We start from the raw sequence: 26,285 nt of genomic DNA, 5'->3' as shown, positions 1-26,285 counted from the left end.
TTAAGATACTTTTCTCATGACTTGAAAACCATAGGCTAGTGAATACTATTTATAGCCCAGTGTGCACCAAAAAGTCATCTCTATTTCTTTAACATAACTGAGTCCTTGAGAGTAGACATTCTTCTTCCTGACCTTATGGAAAATAAGGGGGAAAGCATCCAGTCTCTTTTTTATTACCATTAATTATTATAGAGTTGGTTTTTTTTTGTGTGTGTGTGTGTGTGTGTTTTTTTTATAAATGCCCTTTCCGGTAGTTCCTCCATTTTCTAGTTTTCCAAGAGTTTGTATCAGGAATGGATGTTGGATTTTTGTCAAATGCTTTTTATGCATGTTAAGATACCCATATGAGTTTTTTAATATTTTAATGTGGTAAATTACATAGATATTTAAATAGTAAACCAACTTTCATTCTTAGCATAAGTTGGCTTGATTTCTAAAATATTATTTAAAATTTTTTTGCATTTTGTTCATGAGGAGTAGTTTTTTTTCCTTGTTATGTTTTAGTCTGGTTTTGGTAGCAGGCTAAACTTGCCATATGGAATGAATTGGGAATAATTCCCATCCCTTCAGGTTTTTTTTTGTTTTTTTTTGGGGGGGGGGGAGAGTTTATATAGATTTGATGTTCTTTCTTATGTAAATTCTGTTTCTTTATTGATATTCTCTTTTTGGTGAGACAGTTTCCTCATATTTCCCATAGTTCTTTATACGTGGCAACTAGAGGCCCGTTGCATGAAGAGATTCGTGCAATAGGCCTTCCTTCCCTTGGCTTCCAGCATTGGTTTTCCTCTGGCACCCAGGACCCAGGCCTCGCTCCTGCCAGAGTCTGCCTTTGTCTTTGCTGCAGATTCAGGCTAGAGTCTGCCATCTTTGTCTTCGCTGCAGACTCTGGCTGGAGTCTGCTGTCTTTATCTTTGCTGCTTCACTGCAGACTCCACCTGGAGTCTGCCATCTTTGTCTTCTCTGTAGACTCCGGAATCTGCAGTCTTGTCTTCACTGTGGCACTCTGCTCCTGTAGATCCTTTTGTTCCCCACCCTCCCTCTCATAGCAGGTGTCCTGCCCTGCCTGACCACTCCGAGCCTGGAGTAGCTGGGCAGCCACCATCTTTGGCCTTATAATTTTCATACTCACTCTGATTGGCTGTGGGCATAGCAGAGATACAGTCAGTTTACATGTTTATCTATTATTAATTAAGATATGTATATGTGTATATTGCTGTATTCATATATTTATTTCTATATATGCTATAAGTCACTCATTGCACTGTTTTTCTTTTTTATTAAACTGCCATCTTTTGAAGAGATAAAAAATATTAAAAGTCTTACATATGCGCCCATTTTGTTACAATTCCAATGTTTTTCATTCTTTTGTGTAGATTCACATTTCCATCTATCTTTTTTCTTCTGCCTAAAAAAATTCCCTTTAACTTATCTTGTAGTGTTGGCTAGCAAAAAATGAATACCTTTACTCTTTGCATATCTACGAAGGTCTATTTCACCTTTCTTTTTGAAAGCTGTTCTCATTTGGTATACAGTTCTGTGTTGAAAGATTTGCTATTTGATTGTTTGTTTGTTTGTTTGTTTGTTACTGGAAAGTTACCAGCAAGAAATAGGCGGTTATGCTTATCTGTGGTTCTCTGCATAGCATGTTTTTCCCCATTCTGGCTATGTTTAAGATTTCTCTTTATCACTAGTTTTGGGCACTTTAATTATAATGTGCTTAGCTGTGATTTTCTTCATATTTCTTGTGCTAGGGGTTAGTTGAGCTTGGTTCTGTAAGTTTATAGTTTTCATTAAGTTTGGAACATTTGGGACCACTTTTTCTTCTGCCTTTTTCTTTTTTCTGTGCCCAATTAATTTTCTTCTCTTCTTTGAAGATTCCAATTACATGTATGTTAAACCATTTGAAGATGTCCCATGTTTCCAGTGTGTCTCAGTTGGTTGAGTGTCATCCATGTGCCAAGAGGTTGTTGGTTCTATTCCTGGTCAGGGCACATGCCTGGGTTATGGGCTTGGTACCCAGTGGGGGACATGCAGGAAGCAGCCAATTGATGTTTCTCTTTCTCTCAAAAAAAAAAAAAAATCAATAAAAGCATATTAAAAAAAAAATGTCCCACAGCTCATTAATGGTTTGTTTATTTTTTAAATTCCTTTCTGTCTGTGTTTCATCTTGGATTGTTTCTATTGCTATGTCTTCCAAGTTGTTTAATCTTTTCCTTGCAATATCTACTCTGCCTCTAACCCAGAATATTTTTTATCTCAGACATTTTAACTTTCGTTTCTAAAAATTCAGTTTGGGTCTTCTTCATATCTTCCATGTTTCTACTTTACCTTTAGAGCAGGTGGAATACAATTACAACTGTGGTAATGTCTTTGATAATTCTCACGTCTGTGCCATGTCTTAGTTCCGTGTGTGTGTGTGTGTGTGTGTGTGTGTGTGTTTTATTATTATGGGTTATATTTTTCTATTTTTTGCCCCCCACTCCTGGTAAATTTGTGTTGGATGCCACACACTGAAATTTTTATCACTGGCTGCTAGATATTTTTGTATTTCTGAAAATATTCTGGAGCTCTTTCTGGAATGTGGTTAAGCTGCTTAAAAACTGTGTAATTCTTTCAGGCTTTTCCTTTAGGGTGGGACTGGAACCTTGGTTAGTGTAGGGCTGCTTATTCCTCACTACTGACACTATCCCTCTACCAGTGCCCTCTGAGTGGTGAAACTCTCCGAGCCAGCTGGCGGGCACAGGCCCTGCTCCTGAATTTTCTAGATACATGCTCTCATCAGTGCTCTGCGGGTCTTCAGGTTTGCTCACCAGGAGCCTGTGTCCTCTGGCATTCATGAACTCTGCCCATTTTAGTTTTCCCAGACTGTCAGCTCTTACTCATGTTGTCACCAGGCTCCATGCAGGTTTCATCTCCCGATGTTATAGCCTGGAAACATGTGATAAACGTGATAAATTGGGCCATTATAGGGCTCATCTCCTTTATTTTGGGGAACGCTATTCTTGGTTGCCTCTGATTTAGTGTCTTGAAAATTGTTGGTTCATATGTTTTGTCCAGTTTTTTTGGTTGTTCTAGGCAAGAGGTAAATTTGGTTCCTGTTACTTTGTTAGCTGCAATCAAAGGTCTGAGTTTTTTATGTATTTTCAAGTTTTCTTTCCTGGTATCTTTGGTTGGGTCCACTGTGCATGTGTGTCATTTCATTAGTTGTCCAAGTATAAAGAGTCTACATAAGTGCAGACTTCTGACTAATTTTGAAAATAATCCACACTGTGTATTCTTCTGTGACATCCGCCAGCTGAAGCTGAGACAATGGGCTGCTCCCGGGGCTGGTCGCCCACCTCCAGTCTGTCACAGAGCTGTTGTGTTGTCTGTAGCTTCTTTCAATCACCTACACTGTGGCCTGCACAGACATTTGAGTTTACTTTAATGTTACAGCATAGGTTCCCCGGAGATAGGCCAAAAGGGTGGACTTCAGACTGATTAAGATTGTAAATCAGCATTCCTTTTTTCAGAGCTGTTAGAAAACTAACCTGATGTCATACTCATTTTCAGCCTTTCTCACTCGTCAGTCTACTCTTTTCTTAAATACACTTTATTCATTCTTTCATCTTTATAATTTCTGACCTTTTCCTTCTCAGTCATCTGACTTCATTTTACTTACCAATACATCTCCACATTAGTGTTCTCACACCACCATGGCAATACCACAGCCTGGATGGCTTCAACAACAGAAATTTATGTTTTCACACTTCTGGAGGCTGTAACTTCAAGATCCCAGCAGGGTCACAGGTGGCCACCTTCTCGTGTCCCCATGTGACCTTTCCTTGGTGCAGGTGCGAAGGGAAAGATTTCTGGCATCTCTTCCTCTTTTTGTAAGGACACCAGTCCTATAGATTAGAGCCCCACCCTTATGACCTAATTTACACTTAATTACCTCCTGAAAGGCCCAGTCATGGTTAAGAAAGAGCCCAACCAGCCGAAACCGGTTTGGCTCAGTGGTAGAGCATAGGTCTGCAGACTGAAGGGTCCTGGGTTAGATTCCGTTCAAGGGCATGTACATTGGTTGTGGGCACATCCCTGATAGGGGGTGTGCAAGAGGCAGCTGGTCGATGTTTCTCTCTCGACACTTCCACCTCTCTATCTCTTTCCCTTCCTCTCTGTAAAAAAATCAATTTAAAAAAAAAAAAGAAAGAAAGAAAGGGTCCAACCAGTTAAAGTTTTATGTCTGCATTATTTTGAGCAACTCCCTGTCTCTCACCTCCCCACTCCTCTGCCCCCCGCCCCCACCCCATACAATCACTCGTATAGTCCGTCAAATGTTTTCAGGGCCTCCCACTGATTTTCCTTCCCATTTCCATTGCCCTGTCTTAGATAAGAGCTAGCAGCATTCTTACTGGCTCCCTATTGCTGATCTTTCCCTCCTGTAGTTCTCAAGTGGACAAGGAATGGAGCCGTGGATATGCAGGTGAGGAAGAATGAGCAAACCAGCCGAAAAGTCACCCTAGTAGAGGTAAGAGGAAAACTAGGAGAAAGTTGTGCTATGAGTCTATAGGAGAAGATGTTGGAAGAATATGGTCAACAGTGACAAATGCCAAAGAGAAGAGAGGTTAAATCAGGACTGAAAAGTGCCCTTTAGGATTGATAACTGAGAAGCAGCAATTGTGACTTTCAAGAGGATGGTTTGATGGAGAGTCCTGGAAGCATGAATCAGATTGTCTCCAGCCCAAAGGGAAAGACCAAAACTTTGAGAATAGATTGCTTCTCCAAGAAGCTGACTTCAAAGGAAAGGAAATGCATGGCAGTAACTAGTAGAAAGCTCAGGAGATAGAGAAGGTCTTCATAGAAAGAAGAATATTTACAAATGGGAAAGAGTTCCTTGAGAGGAGACATTGAAGTTATATGAAAAGAGGGAAGTCCCAGGGAACCTAAGGAAATACAGGATTAGAATGTGAAACAAGATGGGGGGCATTTTTTCCACTGAGAAAATCAAGTGGGACAAAATGTGTTTGCATGGCCAACCTATTTGATATGTACTATTTGATTATTTGTTTTAAAATAAAAGTAATTTCAGAAATTTTCCATAGCCTATTCTTTCTACCTATAAAGAAATCATGGCCTGAGTCACAGCTGAAAAGCACCTAAACTAGGCCTTGATCTTCTGGCTCCACATCCAGGGTTGTTATTATTATTTTGTATATGCAATAAACATTAAGATTTCAAGAAAAATTGTTTTTTAATTTTTTTCTATAAATCTTTATTGTTCATATTATTACAGTTGTTCCTCTTATTTCTCCCCATAGCTCACCTCCACTAGGTTCCCACCCCATCCTCTGTCTTTATCCCCCGCCCCACACTGTCCTCATCAATAGGTGTATGATTTTTGTCCAGTCTCTTCCTGCACTACCTACACCCCTATCCCCCTGAGAATTGTCAGCCCACTCCCTTCCTATGCCCCTGATTCTATTATATTCACCAGTTTATTCTGTTCATCAGATTTTTATTCACTTGATTTTTAGATTCACTTGTTGATAGGTATGCATTTGTCACTTTGTTGTCCATAATTTTTATCTTTACTTTTTCTTCTTCTTCCTCTTCTTAATTAATACCTTCAGCATTTCATATAATACTGGTTTGGTGGTGATGAACTTCTTTAGCTTTTGCTTTCCTCCATTATCTGACCTTCAATTCTAAATAATAGCTTTGCTGGGTAGAGTAATCTTGGTTGTAACTTCTTTCTATTCATCACTTTGAATATTTCTTGCCACTCTCTTCTGGCCTGCATAGTTTCTGTTGAAAAATCAGCTGACAATCTTATGGGTACTCCCTTGTAGGTAACTAACTGTTTTTCTTTTGCTGCTTTTAATATTCTCTCTTTGTCTTTTGCTCTTGACATTATAATTATGATGTGTCTTGGTGTGGTCCTCTTTGGATTCCTTTTGTTTGGGATTCTCTGTGCTTCCTGGACTTGTAAGTTTATTCCTTTCACCATGTAGAGGAAGTTTTATGTCATTATTTTTTCAAATAGGTTTTCAATATCTTGCTTTCTCTCTTCTTCTGGCACCCCCATAATTCAGATGTTGGTATGCAGAGGCTCCTTACACCATCCTCATATTTTTGGATTCTTTTTGCTTTTTGCTTTTCCTGTTGGGTATTTTTTGCTTCTTCCTATTTCGAATCTTTGACTTGACTCTTGGGATTCTCTAGTCTGCTGTTGGATCTCTGTGTATTATTCTTTATTTCATTCATTATATGCTTAATTTCTAGTTGGTTCTTTTTCATATCCTTAAGGTCTCATAAATTTCTTGGAGGTTTCTAGAAGATTCTTGAGTAACCTTATAACTATGGTTTTGACTCTATATCCAGTCATTTGCTTTCCTCCATTTCTTTAATTTGTGACCTGTTTCTTTGTCTCCGCATTTTGGCTGCTTCCCTGCATTGATAAAATGGCTTTGTGTGCTAGGTGTCCTATAGGCCCAGTGGCTCAGCCTCCCCAGTTACCTGAGGTGGACACTCTTGGTGTACCCCTTTGTGGACTGTATGCAGAGACTTGTTTAGTTAAGCCTTATTGTTGGAATCACTGGGAGGAATTGATCTTCAGGCCAGTTGGCTGTGAGGATCAGTTGTGTCTAGGATCAGTTGTGTCTATGGGAGAACTTCTGTGCTGGAGACACCCTTATAGGGCAAGAGTTGCTTCAGTTGAGCTTTGGCACTCACTGAGTCTACCCCCCTAAGTGACTGTCTCTTATGGTTCTGAAGAGTTGTAATCTGGATGGTCTTGCTCTGACTACTGGGTACATTGACTCTTGGATCTCCAAGGAGGTGCAAAGTCAGCCACTGCCTGAGGCCACCCAGCAGGAGCTACAGAGAGATCTGCAGATTCCTCCTCTTGGGGTTTGGAGGTGCCCAGATGAGGCACAGTTGTGAAGCAATGTAAGCTGTTGTGGAGCCTTGGGCCTTATTTTGGAAGCTCTGGGATTCTCTGACCCAGCTGCAGTATGTTAGGTTTTAGATTGCAAAGAGCTAGGCCATTCATATGCAAAAGCCTCTGCACACAGCTTGGGAGGTGTTGTAAATTGCATGGGGCTGGGTCTCAGGGAATCACCAGGGCAGAGCAAACATCAATCACCAGAACAGAGCAAACATCAGCTCTGCCCCAAAGAGTTCCCCGGGTCTCTGTGTCCTACGCCACCATGCAGGAACAATGATTGCTGCAAGCACCTCTGAGAGAAAGCTGCCCTCATATTCCAGCCCAATGTCAGACAGTCCAGTTTCTCACCGTATGAGTCTGGATCCTCAGAGTCTCATGCGGAATTGACGTTCAGAGCAGTCAGGAGCTTGTGTCTCCCTCCTGATTGAAAAAGACAACAGCATAGTTGCCAGCCCCTTTCCATGCACGCCTCTGTACCTCTGCACTTCACTTCTGCACCTCCACACCTCCTCTGAGTCTCAGCATTCTTTTCTCTTTCCTTCTAGTTGTAGAATTTCCACTCATCAAGCCTTCCCATGGTTCTGGATGATAATTGTTTTTAGTTGTAGTCTTGAAGTGGTTGTGCAAGGCAGCAAGTTCAGGTGTTTATGCCACCATGTTGTTTTCTCCCCATGAAAAATTATTTTAAGTATAATAAAGTTACGTGCAATAAACAATATTTCAAGAAAAACGATTTTAAATATAATAATATTTCATGCAATACAGGGTTATTTTGTAACACAATACTTGGTTAACTCTGGTGAGTGCATGCAGGCAGGGATTAGAACATGCTCCCATTTTTTCTCCCCAGTACTTAGCCTGGTGAAGGCCAAATAGTAGACCTTCAGGGAATATTATTGGATGGAATTTCTTGTGGGGTAGAACCCAGTATTTTTATGAATCTTCTTTTTTCCCCATCCACCATATACACAAACACTAACCTTGTTTCATATTCATTTTCATAATCTTGCTGTGCAATTTTTCTTTTTCTTTTCATATGATTTGCCTTTAAAAGAGGCCCAGACTTTGTTACTCCCTTCCTCCATTAGCTTACTGGGATTCTTTAGGAGGAGACTAGATTTGAATTTATTCTGTGTCTTTTAATTAGGTGACATTCCTTCACTCTTGCAGCAAATCTGCCTCTTAGCTCCCCAGTCTTTATGCTGTCACCATTCAACTTGATAACGTGTGCCATTCTTGCTTTTTCCCTCATTGTCAGAGGTATACACTTGACTATGTCTTCTCGTTTTCCTTTAATTCTATTTGTTTTCTCTCTTTCATGGGCAGTCTTTGTCATTTTCCTCTTCCTGTTCATCTCTGATTCATTTCCCTTAAAGATGTTATCTGTACTGCCTACTTCAGCTTTTCCTAGTTAAATTTCTCATCGGCTTCCCTCCCTCAAGGGTCCTCCTGGCTTCTTTCTTTACTAACCTCTCAAAGTGCAGTCTCCACCTGGTTAATTTAACTTGCCCTACACTTTCTGCAAGATTCACTGTTTCCAGCTGTTCTTCCCACCCTTTCCCTTTTAGATTCTGTCCTGCCACTGTCATGAACTTCCTCTCCTTCTGCTGTGCCTTGTTGGTGCTCTGAGATCCTCTCCATCCTCACTACCCCTGCACATGTGTGTAGGGTCTCTGGGTGATTTGTTCCCAGCACCCATTTGAGCCTTTACTACTTCCTTTCCCATTTTCATCAGACCCTAATTTTCCCATGTGTTATGTACTTGACCTGTATCCACACAGGGACAAAAATTATGCACACCATTTTTTCCACTACTTCACTTGCTTTCCTGAGCTTCACTTAAAACATATTTGGGCTTTTCTATCTGATATCAGCTTATCTGTGGTGGCTCTGTTTAACAAATTTAAAATAGGAAACAAGGACTAACAGGATTCTTTTCCCTCATGTGTAAATGTTTTTCATATGAAAATATAGCGCAATCATTTACTTAAGACTGGAACTGTCGGTCCCTAAAGGCACAGATGTTCCCTAACCCTCCTTTGCCACCAGGAAGGCCCTGAGGAAGTAGTTGACCTGCCCTATCTTGCCATGTTGCCTTAGGCTTTACTTTTATCAAGAGTGATCAGTGGAGCCAGGACCGGTTTGGCTCAATGGATAGAGTGTCGGCTTGGGGACTGAAAGGTCCCGGGTTCGATTCCGGTCAAGAGCATGTACCTTGGCTGCGGACATATTCCCAGTAGGGGGTGTGCAAGAGGCAGCTGATCGATGACTCCCTCTCATCGATGTTTCTGACTCTCTATCTCTCTCCCTTCCTCTCTGTACAAAATCAATAAAATTATATATTTTAAAAAAAAAAGAGTGATCAGTGGAATTGAAGACCACCTTAACTAGAATGCCATCTTTCTTGCGATTCAGTTTCTTTTCTAAGAGCAACCTAGTGTTAGGCCCTTTCTGTTTAGAGAAAAGACAACATTTTTGTGTAAGTCCAGATACCTCTGTTCATCACTAGTGTAAGAATAATTGCATTACCGTTTTCAGGTGCAACCCCACTAGTTCCTCACCCCCAATTGTAGTATGCTTACTACATGTCTCTAAGTAGCAACTTCTTGTTTCATCTCTGTGTTGATTCTTGGTGTTTATTAATGGTATAATTCGTTTTACTTCAAAGCTGCATCTAGATGCATAATTAATCATCACTATCTTTGCCCATCAAAAATAACACACAACAGTTTTTGGATTTATTTGAAAAAATATATAATAGTTTGCCCACTTGTAAAACTAAACACAGCCATAGACTAAATGAAAGAATGCTATTTAATAAAATGGCCCACATGTTTTTCAGTCACTGACTGTGAAGCATGATCCATGACAATTGTTTTTCCCAGTGTATGAATAATTTTATAAACTCTGATTGCCTGCTCTTAATTTCTGGAAGTTATCCAAGGTTTGGAGTACTTAGTGTCTGTTTTTGAGAAGTGTATTTTTTGCTTACTATTGACTTGCCAATGCTGGAATAGGCTTTAAGCAATTGCTGATGATACTAAGAAATGTTGGTCACAAGGCAAACTAGAAGATGGGTGTTTAATGTTTGGGTAGTTGTATGTGTGTGCATTGCACGGTATGTTTTATTACCTGTGCCATTGTACCTGGGCATGCCAAGATTTGATCCTGGCCAAAAGACATTAAGTTCATTAAGTACATTTTGTGTACTTTTCTCCTAGTAAACAGAAGAAGAATGAAGAGCCAAAGAACCAAATACATAGAAATAAAATGGCAAATTAAACCAAGTGAAATTTCTTTCAGAATTCAGAATTTTCAGAAACTAAGGAAGAAATGAAGTATCCGGTATTCTTGTGCTTATGAAAGAATCTAGAAATATCAGAAGCAAGGAATGCTTGGAAAAATAAATGTGGCAAAAGAAATGTGGCCTTTTGAGCTTAATTGTTATAAACCATTTTGATTGCTGTTAAACAAAGTATTGGTACTTGTATTTATTGGTAATTGCCTCAAAATTACATTACCACTGTTCAAAACCAGTAAAGTGAAAACCATAATTACTACCCAGCAAATATGAAAAGTGTTTACATTGTTAAGATGTTTACTATGTATTTGTTTAATATTATTATATATTCCATGTGTTTATATGTGTGATGTTATACTCAGAATATGAAATATCTGCTTTTGAAATTTAACTTTACTTAAAAACATAAGCAGTTTGAGAATAATGTGCATTCAAAATGGTGCCAGTAAGAAAGGCATTAAAAGGGAACAAATTTTTTTAATGAGTCATATCTGTAGCTTGATACATATAAACTAAAATGTCTTTTGGCTACACTGGCAACAGTGTTTTTTTACTTTAAAAAAAGCATTTCATAATTAAGCATATAAGTGATTTCTAGGCTAACATTGTTTAATATGTATTTTAGTCTTAATGTTTGTTTTTAAATTATTCCATTGCATTATTTATTTGCTTCCATAATAACAGTTTATTAAGTATCAGAATAACTGTTGTTATTACTATGTTACTATATATTTTTAAGTGTGATGTTACAATAGGAAAGTTTATTCCTTTTTTTTATAATCTTTTCCTTTCCCAGCTATGCAATTATAAGTCTCTCAATGAAATATTGAAATATATATCTTTTTATTTCAGAGAGGAAGAGAGAAGGAGAGAGAGAGCTAGAAACATCAATGATGAGTGACAATAATTGATCAGCTGACTCCTCATGCCCCACACTGGGAATCGAGTCTGCAAACTGGGCATGTGCCCCGACTGGGAATCGAATTGTGACCTCCTGGTTCATAGGTCGAAGCTCAACCGCGGGAGCCATGCCAGCCAGGTTCTCAGTGAAATATTTAACCCTCAAAGGCCAAAACTAATATAAAATTAGAAAACTTATTTACCAAATTAGACAATTGATTCCATTAAAATAAGAAGTGAGAAAACAGTGCTGGGCATTGAGGTGTGAATTTGTCCAGATGTATGCCCGATGTGAGATAGCTTCTAGTAAAAACATATTTGGCTCTCATCTCTGCACATGTGGTAGCGGCATGAAAAGTGGTAAACAGGCCCATGAAGTGCAGAATTTAGGGGAGGGGGCATTTTTTAAAGTGGCGGGTGGCACTGACAGCTGCTGACGCCTCAGCGATCGGCACAGAGGTCTGTTCTGGTAGCTGAGTCCTCGGTGATCTGGTGGGTGTCTGTGCTTCAGGTACAGCTGGGCCCAGCCAGCTTGAGTCACTCTTGGACAAGCTTGTTGTTTTTTTTTCTCTCTCTCTTGTGACTGCCCTTGGTAATTAAGAAATAAAAATATGTGTCTCTCTACAGTTTCAGTCTCTCTACTGTTTCAGCTCATAGTTTTGAAATATGTTTGATTTTGGTTTTAATCACAAAGAATTTGATTCTTTGATTTTGGTTTTAATCACAAAGAATTTCAACACATTGTAGACAATTTTAAATAATGCCAAGTAAAATAATATGTTGGGGTATCTAAAGACATACTGAGATTTCAGAGTTCATAGAAAAATAAAGGGTTATTTTTATATTGCAACTACTGAAGACAAAAATAACAACTGAGGCAAACACCAGGAAAAGTTGGTTTCTCTCAAAGCCCAGTCCTTTTTTGTCCCTGTTAACATAGCCAAACTGGGTTATGTTCACAGATAGGTTAATAAAACATCTTTACCACATTCTTTGAGATGAGATCTAATGGGAGCGATCATAAAAATACCCTCTGAGTAATAATTCCAAATTATACTCAAGTAGAGGAATCAGACAAAATAATCCATTTGAAGATTTATGATAGCCATACATTTTCTTAGTGAAAAAATTGTGGGTTTTTGCTGTTGTTGTTGTTGCTGCTGTTGTTGTTTTATCTTCATTCAGAAATTAATGAATTTTATCCCATTTTTGAAGTCTTTTTTTTTTCTCCAAACAGGTAACAATTGGATACTTTTTCTAGATCGAAATAGTATTTTAAACCATTCTTAGAAATTTGTTTTTTAAATATTGATTCTACTCTATCTTGATGATTAAAGATTACTCAGTATCAAAACTATTAATGAATTGGATTTGCAAAACTAGAATAAAAATCAAGTTTTTAAAAAAATTAAAGCATGAAATATTTAATATCATAAATGCAAGGTGTTTTTCTCTCGTGACTGCCCTTGGTAATTAAGAAATAAAAATATGTGTCTCTCTACAGTTTCAGTCTCTCTACGGTTTCAGCTCATAGTTTTGAAATATGTATTGTTTCTTTGATTTTGGTTTTAATCACAAAGAATTTCAACACATTGTAGACAATTTTAAGTAACAGCAAGTAAAATAATATGTTATTTTACTTGGCATTATTTAATATAATAATATATTTAATTTATTATTTAATTTAATTATATTTAATTTAATATAATAATACATTTCAAAATTCAGAGTTTTTAAATGTACTAATACTTGGTGCTTTTGAAATTCTGTGTAAATTTTCTTTCCATAAAAGTAAATAGTTGACATTAATTTTATTCTTAAACTATAATATATTTTCTCCTTAAAAAATTCAGCAGGACTGTATCTGGGAAATAACATCATTTTATAGCTTTCTATGACATCACTGTAGTTGTTTATTTAACTCACAAATATTTAGAAAATTCTAGAAACTATAACAAAAATCTGTGGTCTTACACTTTTATACATATTTAAATGATTTCCATCTGAGGGCCATTGCTATTAAGTAAATTATGGGAACATTTTTCAACAATCCCACTTTTCATTGAACTTAACTACAGAAAATATTCCACAAATCTTCAATTTATGTGCATGACCTCATTTACTTTTCACATCAAACCCAAGAGATAGATAAAATCTTTTTTGCCCTGCCAATAAGGAAACCGAGACTTTGGAGGCTGAGGCACTTGGCCAGTATACATGAATGCTGGCTGTAAGTGGAGGTTTGTCAGACTCATCCGCTGGGCTCAGTCTCTATGTAGAGTGAGCCAGCAACTGGTGGTAGTTGGACACTCCAGCACAGGCAAGACTCACTGAAGAAGTGATCTGGATGTACCTATAGCCACTTTCAGGTACTAGAAGCATCTATTATGTCTTTAATGCACAGTGACCTAAAAAAATTGAAATACACTTGAGTAAAAAAAAAAAAAAAAATTACCGATGTATTTTGTTCACTCATTTTACTGGTCATGTGTTCATCCATAATTACTTTGATAAATCTTTACTCCATGCTGTAATTTTTACATTTTCTTAAGAAATAGATTCTATGGAGTCAAACTAATACAAATACAGTAGCATATTATTCAAGAAGCAGCAAAGAGCGCCATTCTAGTCATATAAGATAATAAAAACATCAAGCATCGTGTCAATCAAAAGGTTCTGGTGACTGGCAAACTCAGTCTATGGATGGACCAATTATCTGCGGGAGAATTGAATGTCAGTCTCATTTAGGGTTAACAATGGACCAAGTAGGCTAAAGCAGACAGCTACTCTCTGCAGAGACCCAGAAAGCAAGCTTGGTAATGAGGCCCTTCATTCATCATATACTTCTGCTCTAATTATTAAAGTGAATAGGAAATACTTTAAGTTAAGGCAGGAACTAGATAGTATAAAAACATTTGTTTTGTAAACACAAAGAATACTTTTTTTTTTCTTACGATGCTCTTCAAATCTACATCAAGCATATGTTGTGAGCCCTCTGTTTTCTGAAATTGCTCTTCTAACACCTAAAATTCATTCAGATTATAGTTGAGTTATTTTTTTTATTGTCTTGAAAACTTAGAATAATGCTAAGATTGAACAATTTTAATTTCTGCTCTGTCTAAAAAATATCTGTAACATGCATGTCCTACCGCTACTATGTCGGAATTGTCCAGCTGTATATACTTGTGTCATTCCTAAAAGTACTGAAGAATCTGATTTTTACTTAATTTAGTTTATTTCTTCTTAAATCATCACTTGATTCTTTTAAGAATTTGAGAGAATATGGTAGCATAAAATGTAGGAATGGTTTGTTTCTACAACATTTATCTAGTAAACATATATTGCTAATCATTTAAAATGCTTGGAATGGACATGACTTGCTTAATGAAGTTCAGAAAGAAATAGAATCCAAAAGGAGAAAAAAGCAAGAAAATTAGGAAAATGACTTGTTGCTGGAGCAAAAATGTACAGCTGAAGCTTGTGAAAAAGTACTCATGAGACCAAAGGAAGACGTTTCCATGGAGAAAAGCATGGTAGCTTCAGTTTGTTATTTTTCCGTGTTTTCAACTGAAAATTAATAGTAATTCTTTTTTTTCTTTTTTTCTGTTTGTTCACGGGACCATTTGCTATCAATGCTCATTTAATTTTTTTCTGAGCTACAGTTCTTCGATTTAAAGTGGAGGGAAGATGGCTGAGCACGGTCATGTTTTTAACCATCCCTGCCTGTCACACAGAAGTTAATGTTCAAAAGTATCTGCAGATGCTACTTTTAGCAACTAAATATTTCCATCGTGGTAAAGAAATGTCAGTAAAATCTATGCACCTTAAGAACACAAATTCTTATTGTACTTATCATGTGTGCAGGCAGAGTACATAAACTCATCTATAGCAGCTGTAAATTTCTGAGGATTTATCTAACCACAAGTGCATTGAAATGGGGAAACGGGGCTATATTAAACTATGCAAGATGCTGCTGGAGCTCTGCCATGTCTGCAACATCCTGTAATTAATTTATCCTGACAGGTCTGGCAAACGGAAACATCCAATACACTTGCGACAGACTTTCAGACTAGACTATTGCTGGAGATCCTACAGTCGCATAAAGTGAAGGTAGACTTTTCTTGCAAACATGGTTATGACACTATTATATTTACATTGCCCTGTAGCCAAAGGCAGACCCACCCGTTGTCACTTTTGAGTTTCAAAATAAGAATATCCAAGACAGAGAAAAGATCCTGGCCTGAGACCATGAGTTTGGTCTGTTCTCTGGATTGTGTGGTCTTTTCTTGAAGAGGGATGGGCCTGGGGAGGGGGTTGAGATAGTCTGGTCAGCCTCTGGCATGCCTGCCCGCTGCTAGATAGGACGGGGTTCTTGCCTGGGAGACTGGAAAGTCGGTTCTCTCTTGGTAGCCTCTGGAACACATCCTTTCCTATAAACAACACACACAAGGCCATCTCCTCCATCTGGGTCTCCTCTTCTGGAAGCACAGTCCTGTCATTTTTGCAAACTTAGAACACAGATAAATCTGTTCCAACCCCTTCTAATCCAGAGAAAGAATGAAACGTAACTTTTGTTTTGATTAAAATAGAATAGATATTTCTATATAACAGTAAGTTCTTTGTCAGTTCATATCAGTGTAAAAAGTGATCTGTGTACTTGTGTGTAACTTGATACAGGTTTTACAGTGGTTTGTGTTCAGGATGGATCACAGTAAACAAGCTCCTCCTTGCTGGGGAGGTAGAGATGCCTCCCCCTAAAAAGTGAAATCTACATTGTATCTATGTCCACAGACAGGAGGACGCAGAGGGGCCTGGGAACCTTGATCTGGAAGTTTCAGCATGAGGGGAAAGGTCCCAGGTGGCAGAGAATAAGACGGGTCCTGCTCAAAGGAAACATGTGAGAAGCCAGGCAAAGGGTAATGGCTCCAGCCCAGTTACTAAAGGCTAACTGTAAACACTTTACATTCATTGTATTTTCTCTAAGAATAGTCTTTCTCTTTATCCTTGCTACTGAAAATGTATCCTCTCTCAGGGAACCTGGACAGTCTGTTGCTTGGACCTAAGTTAAAAAAGAAAAGAAAGGAAAAAAACAAAACAAAAAATAAACAAACAAACAAACAAAAAACAGCAGGACCCCAAACTGAATAACCAAAGGGGAAAATGAGCAAGAGAACATGTAGAAAAGCCTTCATATCCTTCCAAGGCCCTCCATCTGAAATGCTCCTTTCAGAGCTCTTCTGCATACAACTTTGAAATAGGATGGAGTGTGTGTGTGTGTGTGTATCCCTCCAGAATAAAAGCAAAGACCATTCTTGTACCCCAGGTAAGTGACTTCTCCAGAATCACAAACCAGAGCAGGTTCTACTCCTACTGCCATTCCTAGAGAACATTCTCACTGAGCTGAAAGTTGCAGCCTTAAATCCTAGTTTTCATAAATTTTCTCAGCCTCATCCACAGTTAAAAGGAAAAGTCCTACATAGAGCATGTCTATATTCAGATAAATTCCCCCTCAAAACTAGGTTATTACAAATGATAAATTTAATTGAGTTAGGGTTAAAAGTAGAAAAAATGTAAATAAGGTGACATCAGGTCTGGAAAGGTGACATTTCTATGCATGCATGGGGAGGGAATAGGATTGCTTGCTTTGATTTTTGTTTTTGTGTGAGTGTGTGTGTGTGTTTACTGTATTGAAAACTGGGTTGAGGATAGGGGCTGGTTTTATTTACATATCAATAGCTAGAGTTATTAACTACGTCCTTAAACATTTTTATAATTCAGGATCCTCAATAGTTTTAACACTTTTAATGTTTTTTAAATGCGTATATGTGGATATTCACTTATTCAACACTATTTATCAAATACCTGTTTGCCAAGCATTGGACAGGAGCTGCGTGGACCGGACCATTGAACTGGAAGCCTCTACTCTACTACTCTGTTTCACCTTGAAAGTGTCACGTTAATGGCCACCAACATCCTATCGTGATTTCCAGAGCACCTGCACCTTCATTAGCAAACTTAAGACTTCTAACAACCTTTGTTAGGCAGAAAAGGCCATATTATTACACCATATGTTAAACCAATCACAAAGAGACAAATGGACTTGCCCAACAACTATTGACCAGAGTCCAACTGTCCTCCCAGGACTGTCCTTTTCACCCAGGAATGCTCTTCTGATGTGGGAAATGTAGAAATATGTAGAAAGCCAATATATGTTCCCTGTGCAAGAGACAACTATAATAAGTTAATACTAATTTGGATATGTGTCTTTCAGAAGTAATTTATGAGCTCCTATAGCCAACTATAAGGTATTTGTGTTTGTGCTGCCATCCTATATTTAGAAATGTTTTTAAAATACAAGAAACAAATGTGGAGTGTGTCAGAATCCAAATAACAACATATAAACAATTTCAATTGTATTTTGTAGACAGAGGAGAATGAGGTTCGCAGAAAATGCCAGAATCCCTTTTCCAAAACTTTTTGTAAACCAAGTAAAACAAAATCATTTCATGCATTATATATCCAAGCCAAATGACTATTGTTCAAGTCATCATATTAATTACATTTTTTTATTTAAAGGACAAATTTCTTTTTGACCTAGAACTTCATCAGATTAACTTGCAAGTATAGTAGTAACAGAACCTTTCTTAAAATGCAAACCTGACCACATCGTGCCCTGCTTAGAACTTCACTGATCTGATACACCCATCCATTACCACTGAATCCATTGAACTTTAACTATTTGTTTAAGAATAATTCCTATAGCCCTAGCCAGTTTTGCTCAGTGGGTAGAGCATTGGCCTGTGTATTGAAAGGTCCCAGGTTTGATTCTGGTCAAGGGAACATGCCCAGGTTGCAGGCTGGATCCCCATTAGGGGGCATGCAAGAGGCAGCCGATCAATGATTCTCACTCATCATTGATGTTTCTCTCCTCTCTTCCTCTCTGATATCAATAAAAAATACATTATTTTTAAAAGTACAGAAGTAACAAAAAGAGAGAATAATTTCTATAAATCTAGTCCTGTGGTCTCTGATACCACAAGAAACTCTCAGGTGAAATCCAGTTGCCTTGGAAGTAATAGCCAAAATAAGAAACTTACTTCAACTCTGAAAGAAGGCCCAAAGAGCTGAGCACATGATCTGTCCCCTGCTGCTGGACCCCGTTCATGATGGCAGTGGTGTTCCTCTGCTCACACTGCAGCAAGAACATGCTCCTCCCCCCAGGATCATTGCTACTCACGCCCTTGACTTGCAATTCTTTTCCTCAGCGCCTATGCTGAATACTGCCACTCAAGTTTCATCCTTAATGTCACATGCACTGAGGCTCCTTTCCTAATTATGATGGCTAATTGTGTTCTCATAAAGGCACTGAGCACATGTCTTGGACACTGACAATCTATTGATCAATGTATTATTTAAAAGTTAACACATAATCTGTTAGTGTGTTATTTAACATTTCTGGTGTGCCTGGGGTAACTTTCATAAATCTACTTGTGCTTGATATTAAACGATGTCTGAAGCAGAATATAATCTTTTTAAAAATTGTAAATGTCCATCAAGAATAGGGAATTTATGGAAGGAAAATGTCATTAGTCATGGTCACATCTGTAGTCTATTTTCATTCTCTTCCTTTTTCACATTCCCCTTTTCTTCTTTCTTCTGACTTCCTTTTTTCTTCTTCCTTGCCTGATTGGCACTCACTGAGTTTATATTAACCATTACTCATCTCATCTCAGTCTGCTGTTCACGCTAAGGAAACCTGAAGGACCCATGGGTAGTGACTAGATGTCTGCTCAAGCTCCCAAGATATTCTGAGCAACACTTTATTTTCATAAAAACACAACCTAAAAATGTGGATATGGTCTTTTTGCATCTTTAACTTTTTTTATTGAGGCAAATCACTCAGAAGATTAAGTCTGATTTGCATAACATTTTGCATTCCCATCATCTGAGGGTAAAAAGCCTTCAACAGCATTCTAAAATGTGTGTATCTGAATCCTGTGGTCTGAGAATCGGATATCTTGATTCTCTCTTCTTAAAATTTCCATAATTTTTTAAGAGAAAAGATTCCTAGACTCATATACAGAAGCCCACAGACACACTCATGCTGAGTCTGAACGTCTAATTCTAAGGATTTTTTGGGTTATGTATTTCATGCTGGTCAAGTGAATCCAGTCATTTTCATCACCCATATTTTCATAATCTACAGGGGGGCGGGGGGAGTCTGAAAGCTTCAAATAATTCTATGTTCAACAAACAAACCCAATATTGTGGAGTCGTGTTTACACAAGAAATGTCAGGAACCCCCTGGGGACCTCGAGGCAGAGGTGTGGGAATCACACACAGACTGGGCGGGCTGGAGTGAGAGATGGGGATCACATCTTTTGGCATGGGTCCAACTCCGTCAGGTCTGCTTATGGTCATGACACTTTGCTCTCAGACTTCTGTTCGACTGCTGTTAGAGATGCTGTTGAACATCTTTATCTTTCAGTCTAGATATGCTTTCAATTTCTGATCTTATAAGTCCCCTTAGGATTAGTGTAACTACCACTGAGTATAAACATTAGCCTGGTCTGGTTCTTGAGAATGGAGGCCATTGTGGGTAACCTCGCCATGACACTTGCTGTCTACATAGCTGGGGAAGTACAAGGATGACATTTATCCTATTGAGTAAATTATTCTTTAGCACTATTGGGTCATCTCACTCAAAAATGTATTTAACCATAATACATACTTTATTTTCTTTTAAAATGCAAGGACTTACTTTACAAAATTGCCTTTTTTTTCACAGTTGACAAAAAGTGACTTTATTAAAAAAAAATGAGAAAGCTAAATATTACATATTTTCCAAATTTTGATGTCTTTTGCAGAACAATTTTCAACAAAACAGGATGATAAAAAATGAGTCTCAAAGTTACGTATTGCCCTATAAATATTCACATCAATCTTAGCATTAAAGTAAAATGTTATGTTTCAAAATTTGATATAGTACAGAGACATGTCCTACCCACAAAGAAGGCCTAAAACACCAATGCATTTCAAGGCTGTGGGAATTGAAATCTAGTGATTTCAATTCCCACGGCCTTGGGTTGTTTCGGAGGCTGAAAGAAGAGGTTTATGTGAGATCTTCCTTTTTGATGTGTTTCCTCGTCAGTCTTCCTTCACTGTCCTAAGGATATATAGATGGTTCTTTTTGTTGTCCTGGCCTGTGGAACATCACCATAGCAGCTATCACATCATAAGTGTTTGTTTCCTATCTGACAATCTTTCATCATTTATTCCTAGTGTTTAGTGCCTGGTACATGGTAGGCATATTCTGTACTGAACAAGGCAGATCATAGATCCAAGGGCTTATTAGCTATATATATAGATAAAGTGAGGATGGGTTGTATGCGGGGATATGAACCTATCATGGGAAATATGTAGCAGTATCACACCATTACAAATCTCTGTGTATTTTTCTATTGCCTTTAATAGTAAATCTATTTCCTCTTCCCTTTCTTCTCTCCTTCTCTCTCTACCCTACCCTCTCATTTCCTCTCTCTCTCTCTCTCTCTCTCTCTCTCTCTCTCTCTCTCTCTCTCTCTCTCTCTCTCTTTCTCTCTCTCTCTCTCTTTCTCCAGGCTTTAAACACTTAAATTCTCTTTATTTACAGTCAAAATTGTTTGCAATGCTCCACACCTTCTGGCTTCCACCTGGTACTTGCATTCAGGTGCAAACAAAAGCAAGACAAACACATATTGCATCTGTACCCTGAAACAGCCTCCATTCCAGGTGGTTGAAAGCACTCCCTGGGGCACCTGAAATTCAGGTGGGGCCACAGCACTGTTTCAAGTCCAGCCTGCTTGTAATTCCCCTTCCCTCTCTGCTGCCAGCACTGCGAGAGAGCTAGGTGTGTGGAGCTGATTGCTGGGTTCTGTCAGGTGTCTGCCTCTGTCCTGTACAGGAGTAAGAGGCAGGCTGGTGCTCCAAAATGTCCTCAGCCTCGGCTTCACTGAGGTCATGGCCAACAGTCTTCACGTGTCCACATCTATTTCCCAAAGAGCATTTCCTCCTGGACTGAGAGAAAAAATCCAACTTGCTATGGTTTTCCTCCTGAACAACTGAGCTATAGATGACCTGGGAGTCTGGGCTTTAGTACCCAGGGCATTCAGCCAGTCTAGGGCCAGGTGGGGAGTGCTCAGTGGGTCCTGATTCTTCCTGTCACTGCCCGTGGTTCCCTTGTCAGGGCCAGATATCTCAAGGCATGTCAACACTTCCATTACACGCTTTTCTTGTCACTGATTCACACCATTAGCACAAATAATCATCTGGCCCTAATCCTGGCAGGAAGAAAAAGATACAACAGAAAGGTAACGTGTGCAAGCAGTTATTAGCTAATTATTTTCTGACTGGAAGAACCAGATGTACTGTGGCAATACTTCTCCCAACCCCACTGCTTTGACACTTTCCTAAGTGGACAATGGACGTGAATCAGAACGGAAGGGAAAGTGAAGTGCCTGACAAGTAAGGTGGGCTTACAAAGCAAAGATGCCTTCTTTCTGGTGTTTTACTTTAGCTCCTTTCTGCCAAGAAATGAAGAAAACTTCACAGCACCTTGCACAACATTTCCCGTTTTCTTAATTCTTCCAGAATCCTTTTATTTGAAGTTCGGTTTTTTAAATTGGCAAATCAAGTAAGGAGGAAGTCCGTTTCCTTATGGCACGGCTTAATAAGAGACCCAAGATGAAAACCCAGAATCTCCATTCCCAGCCCTGTGGGGGGAGGAGGGAAATCACCAGATTTATGCAAAACTTCAAAGGAAGCCCCTCCCTCCACACGCCTCCCCCCTGCGTGGGTGTTTCCTCCATCCCACTGCCACCAGTGCTGGTTTTTGTGTGAACATAATTGTGCTTTTGTCTTGGAGTTGGCTCACCTCACTACACTCTAGTCTGAGATCCCCTGGCCCGAAGCCCAGGGTGGGGCTTTGCCCTCAGCACTGTAAATAATGGTAATTACCTTTACAAACTTTAAGGGGAAAATAAATTTTTTTTCCCAAGGCCAAGAATATCCATAATCTAGAGCATTGTCTCTTACCCCTTGTGTACAGGGTATTAGAATGCGTGTGGTGATTAGGAAGTGTTCGTCCTCCTGTGGAAGGACCCAAATGAAAAGGTCACAGCACTCAACTGCCCATGGATCACTCTGGGCCTGCAAGTTCCTGCTTCCAGATCACGGTGGTGACAGGAGTGCCAGTGAGAGGAGTAAATATTGAAGCTGAATTTAGAATTTATTCTCACCACGCACACACAAGGTTCTGTGAATCACATCGAAGCAGAAGCATATTCTATATGCCCACTATAAATGCAGATAGAGAGGAGCTATGTTGCCCAATGCTAGACCGCGCTGTTTCTGAGGCATTGCTCCCTACAGTATCCCTATCTGGTTGACAGCTCTATTGTTCTGATTAAGCCAACATGCATCCAAGCTTTCGCTTCATTAGATGATCTCTATGGCACTGAGGCTTTAATTTCTGCAATAATCCTGGTATTTTATTTCATGCACGACCATTAGTAGCTGTTATTTACGTCTGAGATCAAAACAATTAGTAAAAAATTCAAAATGTTTAAATTCGATAGCTTTTGGCCACGTAGAGATATCAAGACACATACAAAAGGTTTGATTTATGGATGATGTAGATTGGTTTCCAGGCCACAGCGTTCCTTTGATTATTTTACTTCCAGATTAACTGGACAGATGCCCTCCACCGAGCATTTCAAAGGCCATGTCAAAGCCAAAGATACAGAGAGGAAGGCTCCTTGGGCATGTGTGGTCATTGGAAATGCACTCTCAGAGGAAGTGTTGGAGTCATCTGTATGTCATTTTCCATTCAGAAATTAAACCATTGCTCCATGGCTGTGAGGATTATTGAGGTCACGCTCTGTGCTCAGGCTACAGTGTGTTCCAGGCATTTAAATGATCAAGAGTATTCATCTGTGAGGTTGCTTGCTCTAAGCGGAGGTGATTTACAATATAATGCACCTACCAGAACATGGAACCACTACGACCACTGTCTACACTACGACTACTTTATTCAAATCTCTTTCCCTTGTCCCCAGACCCTGCTGAGGAGACAGAGGACTGAGGGGTCCACCCCAAGACACTGGAGCCTTCCCCTGAAGAGCTAACTTGTAACCAGCAATAGCCAACGTCCCTTCTCACTCCCAGAGGCTCCCAGTTTAGGAGATAATCCCCCCTGTGCACTTGGCCTCTTTCAAGCTGTTCTTGTGGAGAAGAGCTTTTCCTGCAACCCTCCCAGTGGTTGCTCATTCTAAAGATTGCCCTCATCCCTATCTGACAGCTCAGTTCATCGCCCACGCAAGTTCCAAAGACTGCCAGAGGGAGCACCAGGCCAATAGCCTATCTGGACGTCTTCATCAATCCTCCCCCTCCAATGGACTCCCCGTATGGCTCATGTCCTAGTGCCAGCTCTGAAAAGGAACCCCACCTGAGATGCAGTGGGAGTCATTGGGGGAGAAACAGACAAACCAGCACAGAACCAGAGAGACTGCTGAGTTCACCATCTTTGAAAGTTTGAAAACTGGCTGCACGACAGTGTCTCTCCTCTCTGCTGCTAAGCCCCTAAAATAGCTTGTTTGATGGTAATGGAAAAAAGCTGAAGGCAAACAGGAATTGGTTTTCTAGGTCAGGTACTTCACTTCTTACTGAACACCCAGGACATCCAACGCCCAGGTCACTCACATTCTAGAGGAACATCCCTCCCGCGCCATCTCTAGCTGGCTGTCTATCAGCCTTGGCAACCAAGCTGGAAAGACCTAGTGAGCATTTTTCAAAGATTTTGTCTGAAATGGTTTAGTTTCTTTTTTTCACGGAGGGTAACGTGGGTTCACAACAGGGTCTCCGTCCATTTGGGTTAAATTTCTTTAGAACAGTCTTATTTTCTACATCATGAGACCTGACTCTGGTTCTTCTAGGAGAAAAAGGGGTTAAATCCTCTGGGTAAAACATTGTCAATCACTAGTGACTGCCACCGAGATGAAAAACAAGCTGCACCTGTACATGGGCAATTTAAGAGACTCTGGCCAGCCAGTTCCCTGGTGCTTTGTTCTGCCAGCTGCCTGCCTCTGTGCTTTGGATGCAGGTGGAAGCATGGACTTTGCTATCTATAAAAAAATTTAATGGTGAAGATCAACTTCCGCTTCACCTCCCCGGGGATCAAAGTTTTGGGGCTTATTTTTCCCCTGAAAGACTAGTAGAGCAAAGCTCACGTCAGACAATGGGTATGTTGTTGAGATGCCCATTCTCCCCTGGAAAAGGAACAGGAGATCTTTGGGGAGTAATATTTTTTTTCTTCCCAACTGGAAGGAAATAACGGAAGCGGGAAATGCATGCCTCCACAGGGAGAGGTCAAGCATCTACAGAAAGGAGGCCGGGGAATGACAGCTGGGAGCCTCATTACTGCCCCTGCGCTTCCAGCCGGCCGCCATCCCAGCCCAATGGGGAGCAGGTGGAGGTGACATAGAAGTGACAAGCTCTGGGCCTGCGAGTGGGAGGGTTGCCCTGACACACAGCCTCGTCTCTGTGGAAGCTCAATGTCACTGATTTTAAGTCTGATCAGATTACGGTCCATGACCAGTAAAATGTGCAGGTACAACACAAGTTTAAAAATCAGATGCTGGATTAATTTATACAAGAAACTCTTAAGGGACGTGCCCCACCAATGACATTAAGTTCTTGTATTAATTCAACAGGCAAGTATTGCCTTCCGGGTGGCAGCCACTAAATTCATGATTAGACATACAGTGGCTTGTTTGGGGCTGGATTGTGTCTCTGTCTCCTCAAAATTTGTATGTTGAAGTCCTAACTCCCAGAATATCAAAATATGACTGTATCTGGAGATAGTGCCTTTAAAGAGGTAATTAAATTAGAATTGAGGCCATTAGGGAGGGTGCCAATTCGACTGTCTTCATAGGAAGAAATTTGGACAAAGGCACACCAGGACTTGCAAAGAGAAAAGCCATGTGAGGACACAGGGAGAAGGTGGCTATCTGCAAGCCAAGGAGATGGGCCTCTAAAGAAACCAAACCTGCTGGCTCCTTGACCTTGGACTTCCAGCCTCCAGAACTGTGAGAACATAAATTTCTCTTTCGCAAGCCACCTCATCTGTGGTGTTTTGTCCTGGCAGCCCTAGCAAAAGATTTCAGCAATGAACAAGACAGTGTCATGGTCCCGGTGAACCTGCAGTCTTTTGAAGAATGCACAGCCTCATGTCCATTCAAGTCAAGGAGAAAGGGAGGTGATTGGTGGCACTTCCAAGCATTGCCTAGACCAGTGTTTCCCAAACTTTTGACATATGTGTACCCCTTCTATAATTTTTGTAACTCATGAGAACGTAGAATTAGGCGCAGCTAAGCACGGTGCAGTGCATATCCCCACCAAACTTTGGTGCAACGCGTACCCCCACCAAACTCTTCCCGTACCCCTGGGGGTACGCGTACCACACTTTGGGAAACATTGGCTAGACAACCGGAGTTAGCCAAAGCCCCAGGAGCAAGAATTCTAGCTCATTGGGGGGCATATTTTTGTGACAGCAGCTATGGCCATTAGCCTTTGTATTTTGAAATGAAGGGTTAAACAGTCTTATCACTCTGGCTTCAATGTGAGAAGGCAAGAAATCCTGCGCCAATCATGTGGCGGGGGAGGGAGGAAATCTTAACAGATCTGACCCAAAAGGTTAAATGGAAAAGAACTGTGTGAGTACACGCTCATTGCGTGCAGGCACATTACAAATGTGTGGGCTCCAGCATTACCAGCAGAAGCGAAGGAAATCTGTGTATTTTTGTAATCACAACACAGGTGCTTAATTTAGATTGTTTTCTTGCCAGTTGTTATTTCTCTGTAACCTCACTGCCCCATACTTATTGCCTCGAAGGAAGATAAAAATACAGAAGTTGCTATCCGGAGTTCAACAGGTTAAAACAGAGCTGAAAATAGCTGCTAGGCATGTCATATGGTTGGCTGACTATTTAATCCCCTGACATGTAAAAGAAATGGAAGTGTTCTAGTCTGATTATCTACCAACTGTCCGTGAAGCTTTACTGTCTTCAGGATTTTTTAGTGTGGCTCCTGGGGAACTGGGCTCAGTATGCCCACAGAAAG

At 39.8% G+C, this 26,285-nt stretch overlaps 1 protein-coding gene across 21 annotated transcripts in view; it reads left to right on the top strand.

The window, feature by feature from the left end:
- The window catches only part of AHI1 (Abelson helper integration site 1), a 152,312-nt gene extending 127,070 nt beyond the window's left edge, over window positions 1-25,242 (top strand). For 13 of the 21 annotated variants that reach the window (XM_045572630.1, XM_045572631.1, XM_045572622.1 and 10 more), the window contains one exon: window positions 25,099-25,216. In XM_045572630.1, coding sequence (XP_045428586.1) covers window positions 25,099-25,201 — 103 coding nt within the window. In that variant the 3' untranslated portion in view covers window positions 25,202-25,216. Of the gene's footprint in view, window positions 1-4,427; window positions 4,511-10,149; window positions 10,786-17,003; window positions 17,880-25,098 lie in introns of those variants that run through there. The other 8 variants (XR_006739956.1, XR_006739955.1, XM_045572628.1 and 5 more) reach the window with 5 other exon arrangements.
- Window positions 25,243-26,285: the final 1,043 nt, after the last annotated feature.

The sequence above is a fragment of the Pipistrellus kuhlii genome, unplaced genomic scaffold (assembly GCF_014108245.1).
Source record: "Pipistrellus kuhlii isolate mPipKuh1 unplaced genomic scaffold, mPipKuh1.p scaffold_m20_p_5, whole genome shotgun sequence".
Lineage (NCBI taxonomy): Eukaryota > Metazoa > Chordata > Mammalia > Chiroptera > Vespertilionidae > Pipistrellus > Pipistrellus kuhlii.
This window is presented reverse-complemented; position numbering and strand designations above follow the sequence as displayed.